The 24,661-nt window shown below is 39.5% G+C and overlaps 1 protein-coding gene across 1 annotated transcript in view; it reads left to right on the forward strand.

Annotated features, from left to right (window-relative positions):
- The window catches only part of TRPM3 (transient receptor potential cation channel subfamily M member 3), a 725,609-nt gene that overhangs the window by 547,277 nt on the left and 153,671 nt on the right, over positions 1–24,661 (forward strand). The window contains 1 exon segment of the mRNA XM_036738414.1: positions 15,025–15,097. Within this exon segment, the coding sequence (XP_036594309.1) occupies positions 15,025–15,097 (73 nt within the window).

Consider the following 24,661-nt stretch of genomic DNA (forward strand, 5'->3'; position numbering starts at 1 on the left):
GGAAAGGGTGTACACTTAAGCTGTGTGGGAGCATAAGCAAAGACATAGAGACAGACAATCACAGGATTAGGATGGGAGGCGGTAAGAAACACAGTTTGGTTAGAATATAGAAAACATTATGGAGAGCTGTGTAGGATAAGGAATTGGGTTGGAGTCAGATTCGTGGGGGCTTTGAGTTCAAAGCTAAGACGTTTTAATTGTTTTCTATAAGGAACTAGTGAAAGCTAAATGTATTTATGAGCAAAGAAGTAATCTGAGTAGAGCAGTGTGTTAAGAACATTAATTTGGCACCTATAAATAGAATCACAAGGAGACTGAAGACCAGACTAGTAACTCGGCCATTATAATAGTCGAAGTGAAAGGTGATAAAGACCTGAACTAGGTTGATGGCAGTGGGAAGACAAAGATGGAGGTGGAATCAATATAGTTATTTTGGGCTATGCCTAAGAAGATGTGCCATAGCCACAACAGCTACAGTATTCCCAAAAGTTCAACAAAGTTCCATGTTGTTCAGTTGTGTCCTACTCTTCGTGACACCACTTGGGGTTTTCTTGGCAAAGATACTACAGTGGTTTGCCATGTCCTTCTCCAGCTCATTTTGTTCAGTCATTTCTCAGTCACATCCAACTCTTTGTGAACCCATTTGGGGTTTTCTTGGCAAAGATACTGGGATGGTTTGCCATTTCCTTCTCCAGTTCATTTTACAGATGAGGAAACTGAGGCAAAGAGGGTTAAGTGACTCACCCAGGATCACACAGCTGGCTAGTGTCTAAGGCAGAATTTGAACTCAGGTCTTTCTGACACTAAGTACACACTCCATCCGCTATGCCAATTAGCTGCCCACTACAATGGTAGATAGGTATATGTTTGTGTATGTTTAATTTGTTCATTCTACTCTGTCTAGAATTTTGGGAGAAAAAGAGGTGAGAGAGAGAAGAGAATAGCTGGTTGAAGAAAGGTTTAGTTTTTAGGAAAAGAAAGAATGCTTAAAGGGGCAGCTAGGGGACACAGTGACCAGAGCACCAGCCCTGCAGTCAGGAGGACCTGAGTTCAAAGCTGGTCTTAGACACTTGACATACTAGCTGTGTGACCTTGGGCAAGTCACTTAAACCCAATTGCCCTGCCTTCCCCTCTCCAAAAAAAAAAAAAGAAAGAATGCTTGAAATCAATGGGGAAGGAGCCAGTAAAGAGGAAGAATATTATCTACCAATAGCTATTTGCAAGATTGGTGCTTACAGTGGGACTAAAACTCCAGAAATCCATCTACACCAGAACTTTCCAAACCTCAAAGGTGGACACAAAGAATCAGATGAGACTTCATGGCCCCAGTGCTAAGCTACAAGTCTCTTTTTTTCTTATCATACTGGTTAACAGCAAATGCTGGGAAGAGTCTTGGAGTGGAGTCTTGGCCAAGAAGTCATTAGAAATGTACCTATAAGGTACCCCTGGGTAAAGATTTTTCTGCTTCATAGAGATGGGTATGTCCTGTGGCTAACTTGGGTGAACAAAGAACGAGGTAGGAGAAAATACAACATACTAGCTCCTCTGTGATTTCCTTCATGAAGAAGGTAAGGAGAATTTTCAATAGTATAAAACCTTTTTGTAATGAGCAGACACTCTACACACCAATTTGAATTCAGAGAGAGAAAAGAAGGATTCAGAACTGACTCTAAGCTTCTCTTCTTAAAGAACCATTCTGAATTTTTTATCGCATTGATCACAAGACTTTCAATTATCTCTGCAGCAGTCACTCAGAAAAAAAAAAAAACAAACCTGGGTGGAATAATGGTGGCAAGCCAAAATTGTTCTAGAATCCCAGGCAAGAGTACATTTAGGTATCAGCTACATTGGCTGGCTAAAAGAAAATGAATTCTTTTTTTTTGGAGGGGGGAAGGCAGGGCAATTAGGGTTAAGTGACTTGCCCAAGGTCACACAGCTAGTAAGTGTGTCAAGTATCTGAGATCGGATTTGAACTCAGGTCCTCCTGACTCCAGGGCCGAAGCTCTACTCACTGTGCTACCTAGCTACCCCAATAAAATGAATTCTACTAAGTAAAGAAGACTACATACAATGCAGGAAATATTTCAAAAGGCACAGAGAAGTGGAAATGTGAGGAGGGATAAGAGTAAAAGTACTATTTGTCAACTCTTTATAAATCCCTTGAGCAGCTAGGTGATGCTAAATGGGGTCACGAAGAGGGTTGAACACAACTGAAAAACTACTGACTGAACCATATAAATCCCTAGATTTAGTGAGAAGCAGTATGGACTATTAAAGCTCTGGATCTGCAATCAGGAAGACCTGAATTCAAATTCTGCCTAAGATACTTACTAGCTGCAAAACCCTGGGCAAATCGCTTATCCTTTCTAGATCTATTCTCTCATCTGTAAAACGAGGGGATGGGCTTGATGTCTTCTAACCTCCCTTCTAGCTCCATATCTATGATTCTATGATTCTAAGTGAATAAAGGCAGGATAGAGACTAGTGTAAGGTCCTTGAATTGTACAATATTCTTCTCTTAAACTTTCATTTAATTCATGTAACTATATTTTCAAAGCATTTTCAGATGTATTATTTCCTCTGAGTCTTACAACAACCCTATGAGAATGATGTAGCAAGTGATGCAGTCAGCCCTCTTTTACTGATGAGGAGAGGTTAAGTGATTTGTCCAAGGTCACATAGCCATACCTGGCAGATAGAAGACCAGCATAAAGGTCCTTTGATTTTCAGTCCCAGGCTCATTCCATTGTGCCATACTCACATACAAACCTACTTTTGACTTTTCTGTTGAGATCCACTCTAGCTAAGAGCATTGCCACCACCATTGGTTGTTTGGTTTGGAGGGCTTTGCTTGTTTCTTTGTGACCTCAAGAGCCTATGGTAGTGACTAGTTGTAATGGTAATTTAAATTTGAAGACCTTTCCTACTCATTAATAGGCCCATGTGCCCTGCTTATGTCACAGGAAGCCTAAGTCATGTGTGGTAGGAGAAGCTTGCTGAACAAGAGGAACTGGAAGGGTGGAGCAGGAAATGCTCAGAGCAGTTAGAGCTGGGGGAGAGAGCAGACCTGTCCTATCTGTGCTGTGAGTGTGTTTGTTGGTGGCAAGGCCCCAGCAGGGGGCAGGGAGGTTATGGAATGGACTCATTCTCTGCTGTGATAATGTGCATTAATTTCTTTGCAGCTATGATGGATTGGGCTTATTGGTTTTGAGATCTAGTTCTCTGGTGTCTGAATAAATGGTTTACTTCTACCTTCTATGTGGAAAGTCTCTTATATTTTGCAATACATAAGCATATTTGCAATTATCATCTATATTGCGATTATTACCTTCCTAATACACTAGTGTGTAGAATTCTAATTATTCCTAGGGCCAAAATTCTAGCAGGTAAAACAAATTCATCCCATAAAACAACATTGGCCTGGACTATAACCACCTCAAACCTTAATAAAAATAAGGATATGAGTAAATATTGATTTTAAGAAATAATTTAAAATATACTCAAGCACAGTTGCTGACATTTAGAGCCATTAGCTATATCATCACTGCTAATGAGAAGTGAAGAGGTTAATGACAATATTCAAAGCATCTCCCTATGAAGAATGGTGAACAATTATGCTTGATATTTTAGAGAAATCTTTGACACTTTCAGAAAGAAACAGTATGTTGGCATTAAGGCAGAGCTGTCCAGAGGAGGCCAAGGGAAGGAAGGGAATAAATATTAAGTGCCTACTGTGTACCAGGCACTGTGCTAAATGTTTACAGATATCTCATTTGATCTCTCCAACAACTCTATGAGCAAAGTGCCCCATTTTATAGTTGAAGAAACTGAGGCAAACAGAGGTTGAAGTGGCTTGCCCAGGGTCACATAACTAGTAAGTGTCTGAATCCGGATTTGAACTCAGGTTTTCCTGACCCCAAGCCCAGTGATCTAACCACTGTACCACCTAGCTACCTAGTACAGTGCTTAGCACACATACATTTCAAGGAGACCTAAGTTCAAATCTGGCCTCAGACAATCGCTAATACATGAATCTGGGTGAGGTAGATGGTGAGGAAGGACTTACAATGCAAAGATTAAGAATTTCTATTTCATGCTAGAAGCAATAAAGAATCATTGAATATTTTTGAGTAAGGGAGTGCCATGGTTATTCTTGGGCTTTTGGGAGATCAATCTGATAGTTGTTTGGGAGATGAACTGGACAAGAGCAGGACTGGAAGCCAGGAGTCTAAATTAAGAGACTCCTACAGTAACATAGGTGAGAGGGAATGAGGGCTTAAACTGCATAGGGGCAGGTGGTGGGAAGATGATGGGAAGGGGAGGGAAGGGAGAAGATTTAGAGAATAATTCCTGTCCCACCCACTTCCTAGGGTTATTGTGAGGATAATAAAAATAGGTCACATTTATATAGCACTTCAAGTGCTTTGCATATATTATCTCATTTGAACCTTACAACAACTCTGGGACATGGTTGCCCATGGTTAAGGATGCTGACATTCAAAGAACTTCAGTGACAGTCACACACCTATGAAATATCTCAGAAGGAATTTGAACAGACACTAAGTCCAACTCCTTATCTCTCATGTCACAATCACATAGTGTATCATCTGAAAAAAACTTGGCAGCTATAAAATACTATATAAATTTTGTTGTTCAGTCCAGTTACTTTTCAGTCATGTCTGACCCTTCATGACCACATTTGGGGTTTTCTTGGCAAAGATACTAGAGTGGTTTTCCATTTCCTTCTCCAATTTATTTTACAGATGAAGAAACTGAGGCAAACAGGGTTAAGTGACTTGTCCAGGGACACACAGGCAATAAATATCTGAGGCTAGATTTGAACTCAGGAAGGTGAGTCTTCCTGACTCCAGGCCAAGCACTCTATTCACTGTACCACCTAAGGTTTTAATTGAGGCTTAAAAGCTCAAGCATGAATTTTTTAAGAACTCCCATTTGTGAATCTGGCTAGGTAGACAACAGACAACGAATCAGTGAATAAATTAATATAGATTACATTTATCTCTGCAATTTACAAACTGCTTTCCTAATGAATTGTTGCCTTAAACACATACATAACTTTGTTTAGTGGTGGGGTGGTTGGGGTTTTATTTTGTTTTTTTTCCTCACTCTCCTCACAATTCCTTTTGGGTGGCTATGCAGTCGAGGAAATGGCTCTTTTGCGGGCACAAGGAAAGGATTTAGGGATGTTCATTTTTTTCTGACCCTCACAACAAAAGTAGCATTTGCCCAGTTCCCTGTGGAGTCACTTGCATTTGCTGGCATTGATCTTGGGGAGTAGGTTAGGCATAACCATGACTGCCCACTCCTAGAAATTCTGCCTACTAACTTGGCATCAAGGGAATTGGTCTGGCTTGTGTTTTGAAGTGAGTTCAACCCTGTCCATCTCCCATCAATTTATAAAGCTTATTTGACATTCTCCTGGTAGCAGTTTCTCAAAAACAGAAAGTAGTTACCAGAGATATCAGATGTTCTCATAAAACCTGACAGTGTAGTGGCAAAAATTCCAGCCCCAGCCCTTGATGAAAAAGGTGAGGGGAGGAGGAAAGGAGAAGGGGGAACAGGAAGAATCCACCCAAGAATTATTGCAACCCGAAGTATGCCACATATGACAGTGACATGGAAGAACCATCTGTGTTCCAAGAATTCTCCCCAGAATGCTAATCTGTATTTTAAAAACAAATTCCAATTGCCTCTGAACACAATATCTTCCTTCCTAAGGTAGAAAAATATTGCCATGGGTAAAATTGAATTTTTGCCCATCTGGTTGGCTGACAGGCTTGTTGGTGACAAATATTCTCGATTCTATTAACAAAGGCCATGAGGCATAGAAAGGAATTTTTGGAAATGACACTGTTATCCCCAGGGCATCTGTCAGGTCAGCCTTCCAGGGTGGCATGTCACAAGATTTTAAACTAAAGGGAAAAGGTAGCATCAATCAACAGTCAAGGGACTCAAAACTGAAGGACAGCAAATAATAGGTTATTGCCCAAATGCTTGCCTTCTGAAGACTCACACAGATTTTTTTTCCCCTGAGGAATTAATTTCAAGTTTGGCCTGTTTCCTATCTCTAGCACAATCTGTAAAATTTAGCAGTTACTTTATCCTAAGGAAAGCAGGTGTCTTCCTCACCTGTGGAATCAGATACACAAAGCACAGTAATCAGTGGTAGAAATGGCAAGTTGATTCTGGGAAACCTGGGTGAGTCATTTATTCACTGTTCAGTATCTATATTTTTTAATACTTTGAAATGATTTGCATGCTAACAGAGCCAAGATGTCTAAGGATCGTATTCCTCTGTATAATCCTATTTTCACTGCCCTCCCACTTAGTTGTTTTTCTTTTAAATATAACATTTTTGTCTGTTTGATTTTTGTGATTATATTATCATGCATCCCGAGTCCTGATTCTCTCTGTTCCCTCCTTGTTTCTTTTCCATCTTGGATGATAGTTTACTTTGCGTTTCACATATTTTCCAGTTTTATATTCTCATAGGATCAGCAATGATCACACACACACACACGAACAAAGACAAATAGACATTCTCCCAATCTCTCCATAACTTAATAGAGAAGTCCTAGAGACCTGTCTAAAATACAGACTGATTGTGACTTGCCTGGGGTAACATAAATAATAAGTGTCAGAAGCAGTATTTGAACCTAGGTTTTTCTGATTCCAAGATCATTAGTACATCCTCTAGCCCTGACGGCTCTACTTGGTGGAACATATATCTAATTTTATTATGAAATTCAGTGAGAAGTTTTGATTGGTTATATAGAAAAATTAACTGTGTAGGCAACACAGTTCAATGATGCTTCTGTTCCATACAGTAAAACTCAGGGACATAGCTGTATCATTTTTTAACAGTCATAATCTTCAGCTCTTCATTGGCCAACAACATTATTTACAGAGTTCTATGCATAGCTTCTTCAGTATGGAGATTTCCTCCCCTTGGGCAGACAGCAATTGATTCAAGCCTTTTTTTTCTTATACAACTTGTTTTTTAAATTGTCTCTAGAGAACCAGTCCAACTCTCTGAAGACCTCTCCTGTGATTGTTGTGTTTTATGCTACTTTGGAGGTACCAATATAAATAACACTTGGGCTGCCCACATATTTACTGTTTCTTATTATACAAGTAGCCATCTTCCTTTTTGGCCATTCGTGACCCTAAGGATAACTTTCCCTTATGGTAAAATGCTGCCAATACCAACCAGGTAATGTTCAGATCACCTGCAATTTTTATTCTCCTGACATAGTGATCTTCCATGATTCCCAGTTAGGTCATCTGAAAAATATGGGTGTTGAAAGAGATTTGCCCTTGTAGCAATGAGCAAGTTGGGAATTCTTGGGAACATTCAAATGTTTTTAATATTATTATTATTAGTGATTTTTAAATAGCCAGAAGATTAGCAATACTCCTTAAAAGTCTCATTCTCTCCTGGGTATGTTATTTATCTACTAGAGTTCTTTGGCTATTTCTCACAGACTTACAGAATGTTCCCTCTGAACAGGATCTCAGAAATCCTATCTCTTGCATTCCTAAAAGCTGCGAATGTTTGTGTGTTATAAACTTCTATTTTCTACCAACTGAGCCTTCTTGCTTTCTAACTTAATATACTAGTCAGTTTCAGTTTCTTTATTTACTTATCTGTATCTTCTTCTTGTTCTATATAAGGACAGAGCCACCTTGTATAACTGGATGTGCCATGACTATTCAACTGCAAGCACACATCTTGCTGAACAGGGAAAGAGTGAATTTAAATAAACACATATAACATTTTCCTCAAATTCAGTTCCATAATGTTATATACAGTCTGGCTGGATCTACAAGGAGCTCCGATGGCACATGGAGCCAGTAATTCAGATGTTTAGTCAACATTACTTCTTTTGTCTCATTTGTACATGTACATAACCCAAAAATATTGTAATCTTATCGTAATTGTAGATTAATTGATAAAAAAAATGGCATGGAATGGTGTATTTATGACTGTCCTTGGAGACAGGAAGATGTGGGTTCAAATTATAACTCTGTATGATCCTGAACAAGTTACTTAAGCTCCTAGTGCCTTCCCCCTCCCTGTATCAAGTAAACCTCTAAAACTATAAATTACAAAGTAGATGCTAACCTGCATTGGTAGAGAATGCTTTCTCACTGGAAATTCCATATGTTGTTGTTGTTGTGTCATTCAGTCTTGTGTGACTCTTTGTGACCCCATGGATCATAGCAAGCCAGGCCTTTCTATCCTTCACTATCTCTCAAAAGTCTGTTGAAGTTCATGTTCATTGCTTTTGTAATGCTATCTATTTCATCCTCTTCCATCTCCTTTTCCTTTTGCCTTCTACCTTTACCAACATCAGGGTCTTTTCCACTGAGTCCTGTCTTCTCATTATGTGGCCAAAGAATTTAAGCTTCTGTATTTTATCTTCTAGTGAGTTAATTTCTTTCAGCATTGATTGATTTGATCTGCTTGTTATGCAAGGGATTCTCAAGTCTTCTCCAGCACCACAGTTTAAAAGCATTAATTCTATGGCACTCAACTTTCCTTATAGTCCAACTCTCACAGCCATCCATTGCCACTTTGATATACAGACTTTTGTTAGCAAGGTCATGTCTCTGCTTTTTAGCATGCTGTCCAGATTTGTCATAGCTTTCCTTCCAAGGCGCTAGCATCTTCTAATTTCATGGCTGCAGTTGCCATCTGCAGTGATCTTTGAGTCCAAGAACATAAAATCTGGCACTGTTTCCATTTCTTCTCCTTCTATTTTCCTGGAAGTGATGAGACCACTTGCCAAGATCTTAGATTTTTTTTTTAATGTTAAGCTTCAAGCCAGCTTTTACACTCTCTTCTTTCACCCTCATCCAGAGGCTTCTTAATTCTTCTTCACTTTCTGCCATCAGAGTGGTATCATCTACATATCAGAGAGTGTCGATATTTCCTTTGGCAACCTTAATTCCAGCTTTTGATTCATTCAGCCTTGTATTTTGCATGATGTACTCTGCCTGTAAGTTAAATAAATAACAATATATAGCCTTGCAGTACTCCTATTCCAATCTTAAGCCAATCAGTTGTTCCATGTTCAGGAATTTAATATACCAATGAAAAATTAGGTCTTAGCCAAAATCTATTACTCCCATTTTCTTTTTAAATTAAAAATATTTTACTGATGTTTGTTTTTACGTCATACTCCTTCCCATTCATACCTTTCCCCACTAAGCACAGTGTCTGGCACACAGTAACCACTTAATAAATTCACTTTTCATTCATTATTAATCTCCTTTGATATCCAGTAATCCCAAGCTCAGGTCACTCCTTGGTTCTCCTTTGTTCTAGTTCTAGTGAGTGCAGTTTCACATGTGTCAGAGAGATATCCAGGTGGTAGTGAACACAGGGTATTTCCCAACCTTTTGTTTCTCCCCCAGTGATCTTTTCCCCCCAGAGTGATTCAGTTTATTTCAGGGGATTCCTCTTCTAACTGCAGAGCAAGGATAAGATTTATTTCATTCACCTCCTGGTTTTTCCAGGGTATTAATAGCTACCTAAAGAATGCCCAAGTCACCATTTCTGGACAAGTTTCTAGCTTTGTGGTAACAGATTGTGGCTGAACTATTCAAGTATTAGGAAAATATGCTGGCAAACAAAACGTAAGGGAACTCTGCTCCCCTTTCGTTATATCAGTTGGAGGTAAATGAAGTCCAAGACATTCATGAGTGCAATAGGGCCATGTAGCTTCACAGCTCTTATGTACACAAGTGACCCTACCCATTTCCACGAGATGTGTGTCCCTGATTTGAGGCAGTTAGAAGACATAGTAGATAGAGGGAGAGCAAAGGCTGGAGTCAGGAAGACCTGAGTTCAAATCGAGCATCAGACACTTACTAGCTGTGTGACCTTGGGCAAGTCATTTAACCTCTGTTTATCCCAGTTTCCTCATCTATAAAATGGGGATAACAGCAGCTGCCTCCCAAAATTGTTGTAAGGATCAAATGAGATAATATTTGTAAAGCCCTTAGCACAGTGCCTGCACATAGTAGGTATTATGTATAAATGTTTATTCCTTTCCCCAATATAGTACTCTTTTTTTCTTCCCAGCGATTAATGATGTTCTGAGATTCTTTCTTTGCTACTTTCTGTGATTATTCAGTGGCTCAAGGTCCTAAAAAGACAATGTGGCTTAAGTGGGAAAACCGGTGGACTTGGAGTCAGAAGACACCTGGGTTTGAATTCTACCTCTGACATTTGTCAACCGTTTGACCTTGATTCAATCGAGTGATTTAATCTCTCTGAACCTCACTCCTTCAGCTTTAAAATAGTGGCAATAAACATAACTCTAAAAGCCACTTCTCACTGTTGTCCTTGGAATTAAATAAGATAATGCCTATTAAGTACTTTGACAGCCTTAAAGTGCTATGTAAATACTGAGTATCGTCATTAAGGTAACTTTCTAAACTAAGCTGACCGGTAGCTAAGCTGGTTTCATTAACTGTTCTTTCTTTATCTCATCCAAGATTCCATAACCAGTGGATGTTATTAATAAAGTTTTAAAATTTAATTAGTTCATAATATTTAATTAGTCTTCAATTCATTTGTATGTAATTAATAACCAATTAATTAGTTGGAATGTATTCAAAATGCAACATTAAGGAGAGAGATCAGAAGTGTTTTATTAACCTTTGAATATTAGATTTGGGACAGATGAGACATTTAATTTACCAATTATGCTTACTTTATTCTTTCAGTCTGGACCTGTGATAATATCTTTAATTTCATGGCTTAGCTCATGTGAAGCTTTCCCTGAGTCCCTCACCCCCAGCCCCAGCCATCAGTGCCTTTATCCTCCTCAGATACTCTTTGATCTCTTCATCTGATCTTTCCTCTTCCTCTTCTTCACTCTCTAGTTTGTGTTGTGCTCATCTCTGTTCGTGCTGTATCCCATCCCATACCCCAGTAGGCTACTTGAGGGTAGGAGTTGTTTTTTCCCCAGTAACTTGCATATAGTAAGTACTTAATAAACATTCATTTAATTGTACTGAAACCATATAGCACCACCAAAACAGAGGTACTCATAAGATGCTAAACAGCTGCTTGATAGCAATAGCATCCCGTTAGCAAATGCTGCTGCCTCCCATAGAGACTCCCCCTGATCCCTTCTGTCCTGTCAGCAATTAAATTAGCAAGATGTAACTGATTCTTTGGAGTATGGCACTTATTATCTTCCCCATTAATAGACCATATTTATATATCACTTTAAGGTTTACCAAGTGCTTTCCTCAAAAAAAAAACTCATTAGATATGTTCTGAGTATTAGCATACTGATTTTACACATAGAAGAATTTAAGGTTGAGTTCTCAAGCGATTTTTTAAGATTACTGCTCAACTAAAAAGCAGTCACTCAAGTAGTAAATATTTATTAAGTGCCTATCATGTGCCAGAGACTAGGCTAAGTACTGGAGATACAAGGAAAGGCAAAAATGGACCTGCTCTCAAGGAACTCACAGTCCTTGAGACTCACAGGGAGACTCACAGGGAGAGCCAACATGCAAAAAACTATGCAAAAACAAGCCTTATGTACAGGATAAATTGGAAATAATTGATAGAAGGAAGTCACTGGAATTAAGAGGGTTTGGGGAAGGTTTCCCGTGGAAGGTAGGATTTTAGCTAAGACTTAAAGGAAGCTGGGAGGTGGAGATGAGGGAGGACATTCCAGGTGGGAGTGACAGATAGCGAAAATGTCCTGAGGTAGGAGTTGGAGGGTCTTGTTTGAGGAACAGCAAGGAGGCGGGAGCACAGAATGCATTAAGAAGAGGAAGAGGTGTCAGATATAGGAAGACTAGGAAGGTAGGAGGAAGGAGATAAGTTAGGAAGGGCTTTGAACCCAAGTTTGATGCCTTTTCCACAATATCATACTGCATCTCTGATTCTCACCTTCTTCGTTTGTACATCAATTCAACAATATATAATGATATTTGATAGTATATAATATTTACTATATGATATATTTAACCTTAATATATAATAAATTAGACACTTATATATGACAAATTAAATATTTAACATATAATATGATGAGTTAAATATTTAATAAATGTCCACTCAGAACCTAGCACAACTGGGTCTGGGAAAAATTCAGTACAACCATGGATATAGTGACATTTGGATGATTGAGGAGGGGCCAATCATATTGGAAGAGGGTGCCCTGTGCCTGAGATGAGTGCTGTCCTCAGCCTGACAAAAATTTGGATGGGAGAAAGACAGATCTTAGAAAAGGCAACAGAGCCCTGGGAGTGGTAGCCAGAAACTATTGCCTTACCTCCAGGGAGAAAGTTTGTCCTCAGCAGTCCCTGTCCTCAAGTAACCTTCCATTCTATTCTTCCTTCCTTCCCTCCTTCCCTCCCTCCTTCCTTCCCTTCTTCCCTTCTTCCCTTCTTTCTTTCTTTCTTTCTTTCTTTCTTTCTATCTTTCTTTCTTTCTTTCTTTTTCTTTCAGTTTACAACCTTCAGTTCCACAAGCTTTTGAGTTCCAAATTTTCTCCCCCTTCCTCCCCTCCCCCCTCCCCAAGACAGCATGCAATCTGATATAGACTCTACATATACCTTCACACTAAACATATGTTCACATTAGTCATGTTGCAAAGAAGAATTATAACCAATGTAATGAACCATGAGAAAGAAGAAACAAAACAAAACAAAAAAAGAGAGAGAGCAAATAGTATGCTGCGATCTGCTTTCAGACTCATAATTCAGACAGCGTTTTCCATCATGAGCCTGTTGGATGTCTTACAACCTTGCATTACTGAGAAGAGTTAAGTCTATCAAAGTTAGTCATCGCACAATGTGGCTGTAACTGTGTACAATGTTCTCCTGCTTCTGCTCCCCTCACTCACTCAGCATCAGTTCCTATAAGTCTTTCCAGTACCTTCCATTCTATGGATAAAACATATACAAAAAATATTAAGAATATAATACGAAGTAATTTAAGGAAAGAGAGCGCTAATAATGGTGGATATGAGGGAAAGCTTCAGGGAAGACTTAGCACCTGGGCCAAATGTCAAAGATAGACGAGGAGGATTTAGAAGGAAGCATTCAAGACATGGGGGATGGCAGTATGAATGCACCGAGGCAAGAAATCAAATGCTGAGTTCAGAAAAGTTAGGCGTCCAGCTTGACTGTAATATCGAGAGTGTAAAGGGGAGTAATGTCAGATAAGCCTGGAAAGGCTGGTTAAAGATACGCTATTATCTGCTTTTCCCCTCTATAATTCCCCTTCAGTCCTGCTACACTTAGTTTATGACAGGTTTGGGGAGTGATAACTGAAGGATTGTGAGGAGAGTCACAAGAGAAGCTTAGGTTCACAAAATCTTAAGAGAAACACTACTATCTTACAGCCCTAAAATGATAATCCCTTATATTTACAAAGTATTTTTATAGTTAAAAGTTCTTTTATTTATATGATCTCATTTGATCCTAATAAAAACCGTTTAGGGTAGATAATGTAAGGTTTATTAACTCAGAAGAGTTAAGTTTCTTGAACCCAATCACTGAGTTAAAAATAAAAGTAATGATACCTAGGGCTTGACTTATATTGGGCAACTAGGTGGTGCAGTGGATAAAGTGCCGGGTCTGGAATCAGGAAGACTCATCTTCTTGAGTTCAAATCTGGCCTGAGCAAGTCACTTAACCCTGTCTGCCTCAGTTTCCTCATCTGTAAAATGACCTGGAGAAGGAAACAGCAAACCACTCCAGCATCTTGCCAAGAAAACCCCAAATGGGGCCATGAAGAATCGGACACAACTGAAAAACAACTAAACAACAATAAAATTATTTATGTCATTTGATCCTCAAAACAATCCTATGAGGTGGGTACTCCTGTTGGCCTCATTTTATAGATGAGGAACTGAAGGCTAAGGGCGTTCAATGACTTGCCCAAAGTCACATAGCTAGTGTCTTCCTGATTCAAGTCCAGCTCTCTATCTACCTATTAAATAAGACAAACTCGTATCTTCTGCATTTGGGTTGGTGGTGGTACTGTGTTGTAGGATCTGGAATGTCCCTGGGTTTGAATCCTGGACGTGCTACCTAAATGATCTTGGGAAAATCACTTTATCTTTCAAGGCTTCAGTTTCCTCAGTTGTATAGAGGGAATTGAATTAGGCATTCTCTAAGGTTCTTTCCAGCTCTAAATTTATTCTATGTATTTATTGTTCTCTCACAGTTTCAAGGGAAAGAAAATAAGTACATTTACATAATACCTACCATGTGCCAGGCTCTGGGCTAAGCACTTTTTTACAAATATTGACTCATTTGATTCTCATAACAATCACTGTTATTGTCCCAGATAAAGATTAAAGAAAGGCAGACAAAGATTGAGTGACTTGGCCAGATTCCCACAGCTAGTAAGTATCTGAGGTTGGATTTGAACTCAGGTCTTCCTGACTCCAGACCAACACTCTATCCACTGGACTACTAGCTGTCTCAGTGCCCTTTGGCATATGCCACACACACACATACTTACACATACATACACACAATGTGGGGCCCTGTAGTAGAGAACATACTAAGCAGCAATTCTAATACTTATATGTCTATTAATACTGTATGGTTCAATTTGTTCATAATTGTAGATCCCGAAATCAGTGATTTGAAAAATGAATCTTTATAAAAGGGCATCTTCCTTGGACTTTGGTCTTTCTCTCGTTTAACTAAATCCAAAGTAATCATTCCATTTTAACAAGGGAAACATTGGATTCCATCCCTTTTAAATGTGGTCCTGAGCCACCAGGCAGTCTTTCTCCAGCTTCTACAGTTGCACTTTCATTTAACGAATTGCTAAAGCAATCCAGTCATGTTTGTGCCATCGAGCACACTTGCTGTGTGCTATTGCTCTATGGTAAGAAAATAGCTTTATAGATATCAAGGTTGTCTGAATTCAGATGTGGTTGCATCGATTTGGTTTTTTTGACTGTGGGTAAAATAGATTGCTAATGGCCACCTTGTTTTAAATTGCAGATTACTGTATTTCGAATGGGATCAGAAGGACACCAGGACATTGATTTAGCGATCCTGACAGCTTTACTCAAAGGTAAAAGAGATCCTGGGTTCAAAGAGGAAGTTTAAAATTAAAAAAAAAAACAGCCAATGGATTATCTCTATACCCTTCATATTCACATACAGTAGATACAGGGCCAAGCAATAAATTATGAAACAGGCCAAACGTTGATGGTTGTGATGTCTTCTACCTTAAGGTATTGTCCCTACTATAAAATTCTGTTAGGGCAGAGGCATTATTATTATATTATTACACAGATTTAGATATACTATGGATCAAATAATGCCCCTTTTAAGCATAGCAACCACATCAGATTCAAGTCTGACTCAATAGGTTTCACGTATAAAGCGGGCACTAATCTTGTTCCCCAACCGAAGTTCTAACGACATATGCCCTAATACTTGCTTTTCCATGGAGTTAGTTGTCATGTATTTCCTTACACGTGGGATGGGATTGGCCTTATCATATCACTGGTATATGGAGCTCCCAGTGAAGAAATTCCACCTTCCATTACAGACCAGTACCTTCTGTATAATTTATAGTTCTAGAAAGTTGCTGCGGAAGCAGTGAAAGATGAAATAATTTGCCCAGAGTCATGTACCAGTCTGTGTCAGAGTTGGTCCTTGAACCCAGTACTTCCTGACTCAGAGACCAATTCTCTATCCACTGTGCCTCATTGCCTAGAACTTTAGAATGTAAACTACTTGAAGGCAAGGGCTGTTTTTTGTCTTTCTTTGTATCTTCAGAGATTAGCATAGTGCCTGCTGCATAGTAAGAGCTTAATAAAGGCTTATTGAATAGAAATAGATGACAAATGTTGCCAAAGTAATTTAGAACACTTACTAAAGGCAGATCCGTGATGGGGTGTAATGAGGTTTCTGAAACTGGAGCCACACTTGCCTTATTCTTTTGTCCTCTTTAACAGTTATTTCTCCTGCCATGCTTTGTCCCAGAAGCCTGGATTTGAACTAATCTAACTCCATGAAGCCTATGGAGCCCTTCTCAGCATAATGTTTTTAAGTTCATAAAATAAAATACATAGGATGAGAAAGGAAAAAAAAAACTTGTATTGAAATGGTTATCAAAATGTTGTGGGAGGTCTTTAAAGAGTTCACGACCCCTAGGGTAGGATCCCCTGCTCTGTAACTACCTCAAGAACAATACGAGACCATACGCATTATAGGATACAACACCTAACACAATGCCTGGCACATAGTAAATGTTTAACAAATGCTAGTTGATTAATGCAGTGTTTTCACATGCCCACCTCTGGCTTTAGGTGACCTCAGTTCTGGGGTACTTCCGACAATTGAAACCAACAGCTCTGAGAGCTTTCAGTGTTCCTTCTTAAGTAACCACTATGGAATCAACAAATAAGCAAAAGGAAGATACCAGTTCTTCTTTATTTGGCCTCTATTGGGTAACTAACATGACACCTTTGCGTCCCGGACTATTAAAGAATTCCATGGAGAGCTAAGTCTGCAGGATAAGTTACTGGATCGGTAGCACAGTAACTCAGTAGCAGAGCTAAAATCCCAAAATTAACATCCAAGAGACAGGTTTCTGATCTCATATTCTAAATCCCTGTTCCAGCCTCCCTTGTCCAACTGCCCTACTTCTGAGCATTTCTCAAATATTTCATTTCTGCAAAATGAAGAATGACATGGGAGATGAAATGAACAATTTGGGGACCATGGAATGAGCTACCAGAATATATCAAGCACCATTCTCCCTTTGGACAAAAAAAAACCCTTTCAGTGAAAAGCTGAGGTGATGAGAAGTCTGAAGGAAATGCTTGTCTGTAGTTTTATCTATCATTTTAGAATGTCAAGTATACTCCTAAACAAGTGAAAAATCAGACAAGAATAAGTACATTCGTGCCTTTACTCCAAATCCAGTGGCAGCAGAAAAGTTACTGTCCTGTCTAAAACCAGGAAGTTTTCTTTGTCCCAAGTTACCCATCTAGACCCACCGACCTTATTTTTACAACTCATCGGGCTTCCAGGCTTAACTAGGCTCAAGATGTATTTCATAGAAAACACTATAGGAGATTAAGGAAAATTATGATTGCTCTAGGAAATTAACAAATCTAATCACTATGATGAACATTATGCAGAAGTGGATGCTAATAGGGTTTATACCATTAAAAATTTGTCATCTCTATTTTCTGATGGCTTTGAAATGTTCTCAAATGCTAACCCACTTGATTTGTGAAGGGTTTCCAAATGTGCTCCTAGGTGACTTCTGCATGGGCCACTATGATCATATGTGGGTATAAAAGAATGTACTGAATTCTATATCCAATATTGATTTTTTAAAAATCATGGCTGGGGTATTTTGCATTATTAAATATGTATATATTCTAGTCATACTCACAGACATCTCTAGACAGGTCAATATTATTCTCCTTATCTTTCATCTGAGAAAACCAAAGGAGAGAGTTTACCCTAGGATGATGTGGTGTTGTCAGCCATGAAACTAAGCACAGGAACACTTGGCAAGTGACCGAAATAAATCAGAGTGGGCAGAAAATCTAAGCAGCTGAGTCAGAGTTGGGGGAAGTAAAGCAGGTCAATAGGATAGGGGAAGAGACAGGGAGAGGGAAAAAGCATTTATTAAGCATCTACTATGTGCCCGTCACTATGCTAAATGCTTTATAAATATTATCTAATTTGGGGGAACCAAGACAAGGCATGCATTTCCTATTTCTCCTTCATAAATGCTCTGTAAAGATCCAGCAACTTCTGACCGCAATGGTCTGGAAACCTCTGATCAGGGTGCCTCAAGGAAAAGAGTTGAAGGGTTTAAAAAGTTTTTGTGAAGTGCAAGCTCGAAATTAGCCAGTGTAGTATGCAAGTAAGCAAAAAAAGCTAACTCAGTTTTAAGTTACTCTTGGAGAAGCATAGAATGAGTAAAGTAACTGTTTCACTATACTCCACCCTGGTCAGATCACTTCAGGGACATCATATTTCAGGAAGGTCATGGACAAGAGTGTATCCAGGATGGTGAAAAAATTAGTGATTCTTCATTACACAGGATCATCATGATGGTTAACCTAGAGAAGAGAAAACTTGGGAGAGGAGTTGACACGATAACAGTCTTCAAATATTTGGAGTGGCTATATGAAGGAGTAATTATATTCTATTCAGAGGGTAAAATTAGGAGCAGTGGATGGAAATTACAGAGGCAGATTTAGGCTTAGTATAACGGAAAGCTTCCCAACTTTTCGAGGCAGCTAGGTGATACATTGGATAGCCTGCTGGGACTGAAGTCATCATTAACTGTGTGATCCCAGGTAAATCGTTTAAACTGTCTCCCTCAGTTTCTTTATCTGTCAAATGGGGATACTAATAGACCCTACCTCACAGGGTTGTTGTAAAGAACAAATAAAAAACATTCATAAAGCACTTAGCACAGTGACTGTCACATAGTAGATGCTTAATAAATGTTTGTCATCTCCCAACCCCCATCCAAAAGTGGAATAGATTATCTTGGAATAGTCTCCCCTCTACTTGGGCATCTTCAAGTAGAGATACTATAGGGAAGATTCTTCTTTCAGTATAAGTTGGATCAGATCAACACTGAGGTACCCTCCAATTCTTGAGATTCTGTGCTTCTGAGATGTCAAGGACACAACTATCATTGACCCTGCAACACAGTGACCAAGACTCTGGTATATGCAATGCCTTAAAGCCTTCAGCAACTTACATTATACATGCACAAAAACATCCTCCAGGAAATACACAGCAGAGAGGAACATAAACACAAACACAGGCAAAGTCATAGCAAGTGATCCAGCTGAGCGCTCAAAACCATCAAACAGGAAAGTGGCTCCTGTGGAGACGGGTCCGACAATCCTCACCAATCCTCACTCATAGGGCAGACAAGGCAGCCTGGGTGAAGCAACAAGGTACCCCGAGGGAGAAACAGGGGGCAACATGTGCCTGCAAAGTCCTACCACAATCTCTCCTTTGACAGCCCAGAACCCTGAATGGAAGAGTCTTTAGAATCACAATGCTTTCAGCCTGGTTTCTGCAATCATTGTCCTGGGAAGCAAACTCCATAGAGGCAGAGCCTAGCATCTGCTCCTGCAGGTGCTCCGGCCTCTTCTGTTGAAGACCCAGATATAAAAGTTCTTGGTGCTGTCAAACGGTACAACAGGGTAAACTGGTATGATCTTACCAGTGGAAATGAAATCAAAGAAGCATCAACTTCTGTTTGGCTTCTGCACCTTAAAGATCATAAGACCTTTCCATGTGACTTGCAACTGCAATCTTCTATATGTGTTTCCTTTCCTAGTAGAATATAATGTGAATTCCTGTGGAGCAGGGACTGTCTTCATCTTCTCTATGTAACCCCAGCACTTAGCACAGTACTTGCACATTTATAATTTAGTCATTTCCAACTCTTCATCACCCCATTTGGGGTTTTCTTCGCAAGGATACTAGAGTGGTTTGCCATTTCCCTATCCAGCTCATGTCACAGATGAGGAAACTGAGGCAAACAAAGTTAAGTGACTTGCCCAGGGCCACACAACTAGTAAGTGTCTGAACCCACATTTGAACTCAGGAAGATGAGTCTTCCAGACTTAAGGCCCAGCACTCTATGCACTGTGCCACCTAACTGCCCCATTTTGCACATATTAAGTGCTTAATAAATGCTTCATTTATCCATTCATCAGATTTCTTAGAGCTGTACTAAGAACTGCACTCTGCCACAACGATATCACAGGGCTCCTTTGCTCTCACTCCTGGCAGCTCAGTCAGCTCTGTAGTACAATGGCCAGGAACCTTACAAACCTTGGCTCTAAGACCTGGCTTGGCTCACCTTTGCGCTGGCTACAGGTGGACTCCCAAGGGCAAAGAGACTGGAGTACTCATACGGGTAATGGGAAATAGCTACTTTATTCATGTCTCATGGTTAAATTACCCTGAGCACCTTTCCTTTTTAGTCCTTTTCAGGGAATCTGTATTAGTGGGAGACGTGGGAAGGACCCCAAATATTTCTGTCTGAGCCCAGAGTGAAGAAATGAAGAAATGAGGCAGAAAGAGTGCTAGATTATAATCTTCTTCTGTCATGTTGGGCATACTTCAGGGAACAATGATTTCACATTCAACCTCCAAAACAGTTTTCATCTCAGGAATAGCAATGATACATTCCGTTCTTCCTACCTATGCTTACACTTACAGCAGTACCTTGTGGAGTTCATCAGGACTAATTGGTTACTGCAGGTGACTTAAGTGGTTCTGAAAAAAGAATGACCTAAAAACCAAAGGACTGAAAGAAATCGAAAAGGTCATCTAGTATGTTGTTGTTGCCGTGTATGACTCTTCATGACATCATTTGGGATTTTCTTGGCAAAGGTACTGCAGTGGTTTGCCATTTCCTTCTCCAGCTCATTTTACAGATAAGAAAACTGAGGTAAAAAGGGTTAAGTGACTTGCTTCAGGTCACACAGCTAGTAAATGTCTAAGGATAGATCTGAACTCACAAAAATGAGCCTTCTTGACTCCAGAACGAGCACTTTATCCACTGTAACACCTAGCTGTCTAGTCTAGTACACCCTGATCCCACTGTTTAACTCTTAATTCTGTGTCTAACCTATCCCAAATAAGTCTTCTTCCAAATATTTTAACAGGCTAAAACAGTGGGGTTAGTCTATTACACTGATGAGGAATTTAATAAGGACAAATGTAAATCCTACCCTTATCTTCTAAAAAGCAGGTGCACAGTACAAGGAGGCACAACTTATACGAAGATCTAAGTTTTTTAGTGGACCACAAGAACTCGTGAGTCAGTAGGGAGACATGGCAGTCAAAGAAGCGCAGGTGGTCTCGGGATGCATTAATAGAGCTACGGTGTCTAGAACAAGGAACCCTTATGAACCCTTGCCCAGTCAAGGAGCAACTAGGTTGCACAGTGGATATAGAGCACTGGGCTCAGAACCAGGAAGACTCCTGTTCCTGAATTCAAACCTGGCCTCAGACATTTACTAGCTATGTGAAGCCAGTCATTTACCTCTGTTTGCCTCAGTTTCCTCATCTCTAAAGTGAGCTAGAGAAGGAAATAACAAACCACTGCAGTATGTTTGCCAAGAAAACCCCAAATGGGGTCATGAAGACTCAGACATGACTGAAAAGACAAAAAAGCCCAGTCAAACCATGTGCATAATAGCACTTTCAGTCCTGGGCATCACATTTTAGCAAGGATGTTGACAAAATGTAGTGTATGTTTAGTGTAAAACAATCAGGATGGTACAAGAACTAGATTTCATGCCATATGAATAGCAATCGAAACAACTGGGGTTGTGGAAATCAGAGAAAGGAAGACATAAGAGATGTCATGATAGGCATCTTCAATCATCTGGAAGATATATGGAACAGGAATGAGGCATTCTTGGGTTGGTAGCAGATGGCAAGGCTAGACCTAGTTGACGGGAGCTGAACAGAAACAGATTTCAGCTTGATTTAAGAATGCTCCAAATGTGAAATGGACTGCCCCTGAGGATGATGGGATCTCTATTAGTGGAGGTCTTTAAGTAAGATTGAATGACTACCCATTAGAGTTATTGCAGAGGGTATTCATGTCTAGTGTGAGCTGGACTAGATAGCTCTAAGGTTCCTCTAATTCTGATAATCTATGAATTTGTGATTCACGTTGCATTCATGAGACGATAAGCTTCTGGAGAGAGTAGGGATTCTTTCATATTTGTATCCTCAGTACCTAGTTGTAAGAACAATGGTACTTGGAGCTGCTGTGGGAGTGTAAGACCAATAACACCAGCACACAGCAGGGCTGCTAGCACAGGTTCTTTGATCTGCTGTTCTAAAGGAAGGCAATTTTAAAGGGATCAACAATATTACTTTAATCAAACATCCATATATATGTATATATACATATATATATATATATATATATATATATGTGTGTGTGTGTGTGTGTGTGTGTATATATATAAATTCACTTAGCTTAGGGGAAAAGTCAGCACCCTGAACTTCAGAGAAAATACAGACAGAAATTACAAGCAGAAATTATATAAACAGAACAAATATAAATAGCAAAGACCAACAGACAGGGCTTCCAACTGTCTGACCAAAAGCAATACATACATAGTTATCAGAGAGAGAAGCACCAACATCTTTTTATCTTTTTCAAAGGGGGGCGGTCCTTAACGGCTACCCAGAGTCTCATCTGGCTACATCACATGAACACTCTTCCCATGAGCGAGCCCTAAAGCAAAATGCTAACCTCAGAGTATATGTACACTTCTTCAGGGCCAGAGGGCATCACGATCCTCGTGACCCAGGCTCATCGCATATGCCTGTTAAGGGGAGGAGAAGACTTTCAAACTGTAATAACATGATACTAGTAGAGAGCCTGGCACATAATAACTACTGAATAAATGCTTGCAGATTATTTATTGATCATTTCCATGAGGTGGCTGCTGCTTCTAGTCTGCGGAAGATAGGAAAACCCAGTCTCAAAAAAAAAATTGAGTTATCTGGAAGTTTATTTTACTAATTTGAGGTGAAGACTTTTAACATGGTCATAGAGAGGATGAGTTTCCCATCAGAGAGAATTCTGAGTGTGCATTCTCTTAATCTCATGTCTGACCCCTCCTCACTCATCCTACAGATACTCTATCTTTCTCACTGCACTAACCCCCTAGTCTCTGCCCTGCATTTAGGTGTTCTTGGGAGCCAAGGTACCCCAAGATGTCTTAAAGCTACCACTGCTATATTCCCCTACAACTCTAGAGAGCTCTAGCGTGAGTCGCCAAACCTCACCAAAAATTGGGTTTCATGAGCGGTATGCCTGGAGTCTTCAATCACTAGGGGAGACCAGGTAATTCAGAAACAAGACCAGCAACCCTATAGGCTCACCTATGGTAATAGTACATTTTAGAAAACAATGGATAGGGTCAATGTTATATTCTCCTAGTGGTCAAGTCCCTAAACTCTTATCTCCCTCAAGTACCTGCAAAAGTGTGTTCCTGACCAAGCCTTGTTACTTAAGGACCAACCATTTTTCTTCACTCACTAATACTTGACACTGCTGAGCGCGCACCATTTCCACAGTTATATCTAATTTCTCTTGTAAGAATCTGAATTCCAAATGGATCTCGGCATCAATCCTCCAACTTCATGCTGAGGTTATTGGCTGGCTTCCCTTTCAAAATCGAGAAATGAATTTTGGTTGAGTTCCTGCTCCAATACTCTTTTGTTTGTTAAATAAATATTCTAGATTCCCAGACAAGAGACTACAAAAAAACCTCCTTTTGAATTCACATTGTCATTTAGTCCTGGCAAAGAGATTTTGAGGGAGGACTGAGCAATGTTTTGCACTCATTGGATTGCAAAGTATACATAGGAGGAGGCATCTGTTTGATAATCAGAACTAAAGCTTGTGCCGTAATTACAGGAGAAAGGAAATGTCCCCAGATCCTGGGCCTTGTTTCCCTGGTCTGTGAAAGAAATACCCTAGGGTAGGATGAATCACTCTGTATCTTTACCTATAAAATGAGGATTAATATATTTATATAGGATTGTATTAAGGAAAATACTTAAAGTGCAATATTAATATATTATTATTATTGTTCTTTTTGTCCTCCAAAAGCCTAAATTATTTGTAAATTAAGGACTTTCAGAAAGTTATGTGATATCTTGCAATGTATTAGAGTATTTAATTGAAATGACACAGGCAATTTAGAAATAATAGCTGACAGTGGGTAGAAGGATTTAAATAGACCCCCAAAATAGCCTGAATTGATAAATAAAAGACTTGGACTCCCTTGCTATTTCTGCCACTAAGTTTTAACCTATGGTATTCTCGATGATCACGAGCTTCAGTTTCTCTCCTCTCTAAAATAAATGTAACAGCCTTTAGGAAAAGATGTGCAAAATACTTTGAGATATTTGGGGAAAGATACTGTCTGTAATACAGGGCAATATGCGACATATATATATACATATATATAATGTATGTATGTATGTATGTATGGTAATTTACTTCTAATGTTGAGTCTAGATCCCTGACAGGCAATTTTAGGCTGTATTAAGAGATGGATAGTGTTCAGCACTAAGGAGATGATTGTTCCCTGCATACTCTGCTCCAGTCAGGCTGTTAAAATATTATATTCAGTTCTGAGCACCACATTTTAGGAAGGATATTGATAAGTTTGCCACTGTCCAGATATAGGTTAACAGGATAATGAAAGGCCTTGAGATCATGCTTTATGGTGATCAACTGAAGGGGCTGGGGATGTTAATTTGGAAAAGGTTAAGACTTATAGAGATGTGATCACTGTAGGAGGCTCATAGGTCACTGGACCTGTGATTTTCTTGGTACAGCAAACTCCCTGGTAAGCAGAATTCCCTTTACCAATACATGCTGATATCTTATCTCTTCTTAGAGAGTTGTCTAGTGTGCTGACAGGATAAGAGACTTACCCCAGGATCTCATAACCAGAGTATGTCTGAGGATGACCCTGAACCCAGGTCTTTGTGGCCTAAGGACAACTCTCTATCCACTATACCACAGTGCTTTTGAAAGGATCCAGCCTTGGGCAACCCCACCACAAGCAGGCCAGGACATGGA

This window comes from Trichosurus vulpecula, chromosome 9, assembly GCF_011100635.1.
Source record: "Trichosurus vulpecula isolate mTriVul1 chromosome 9, mTriVul1.pri, whole genome shotgun sequence".
In the NCBI taxonomy this organism is placed as follows: Eukaryota; Metazoa; Chordata; class Mammalia; order Diprotodontia; family Phalangeridae; genus Trichosurus; species Trichosurus vulpecula.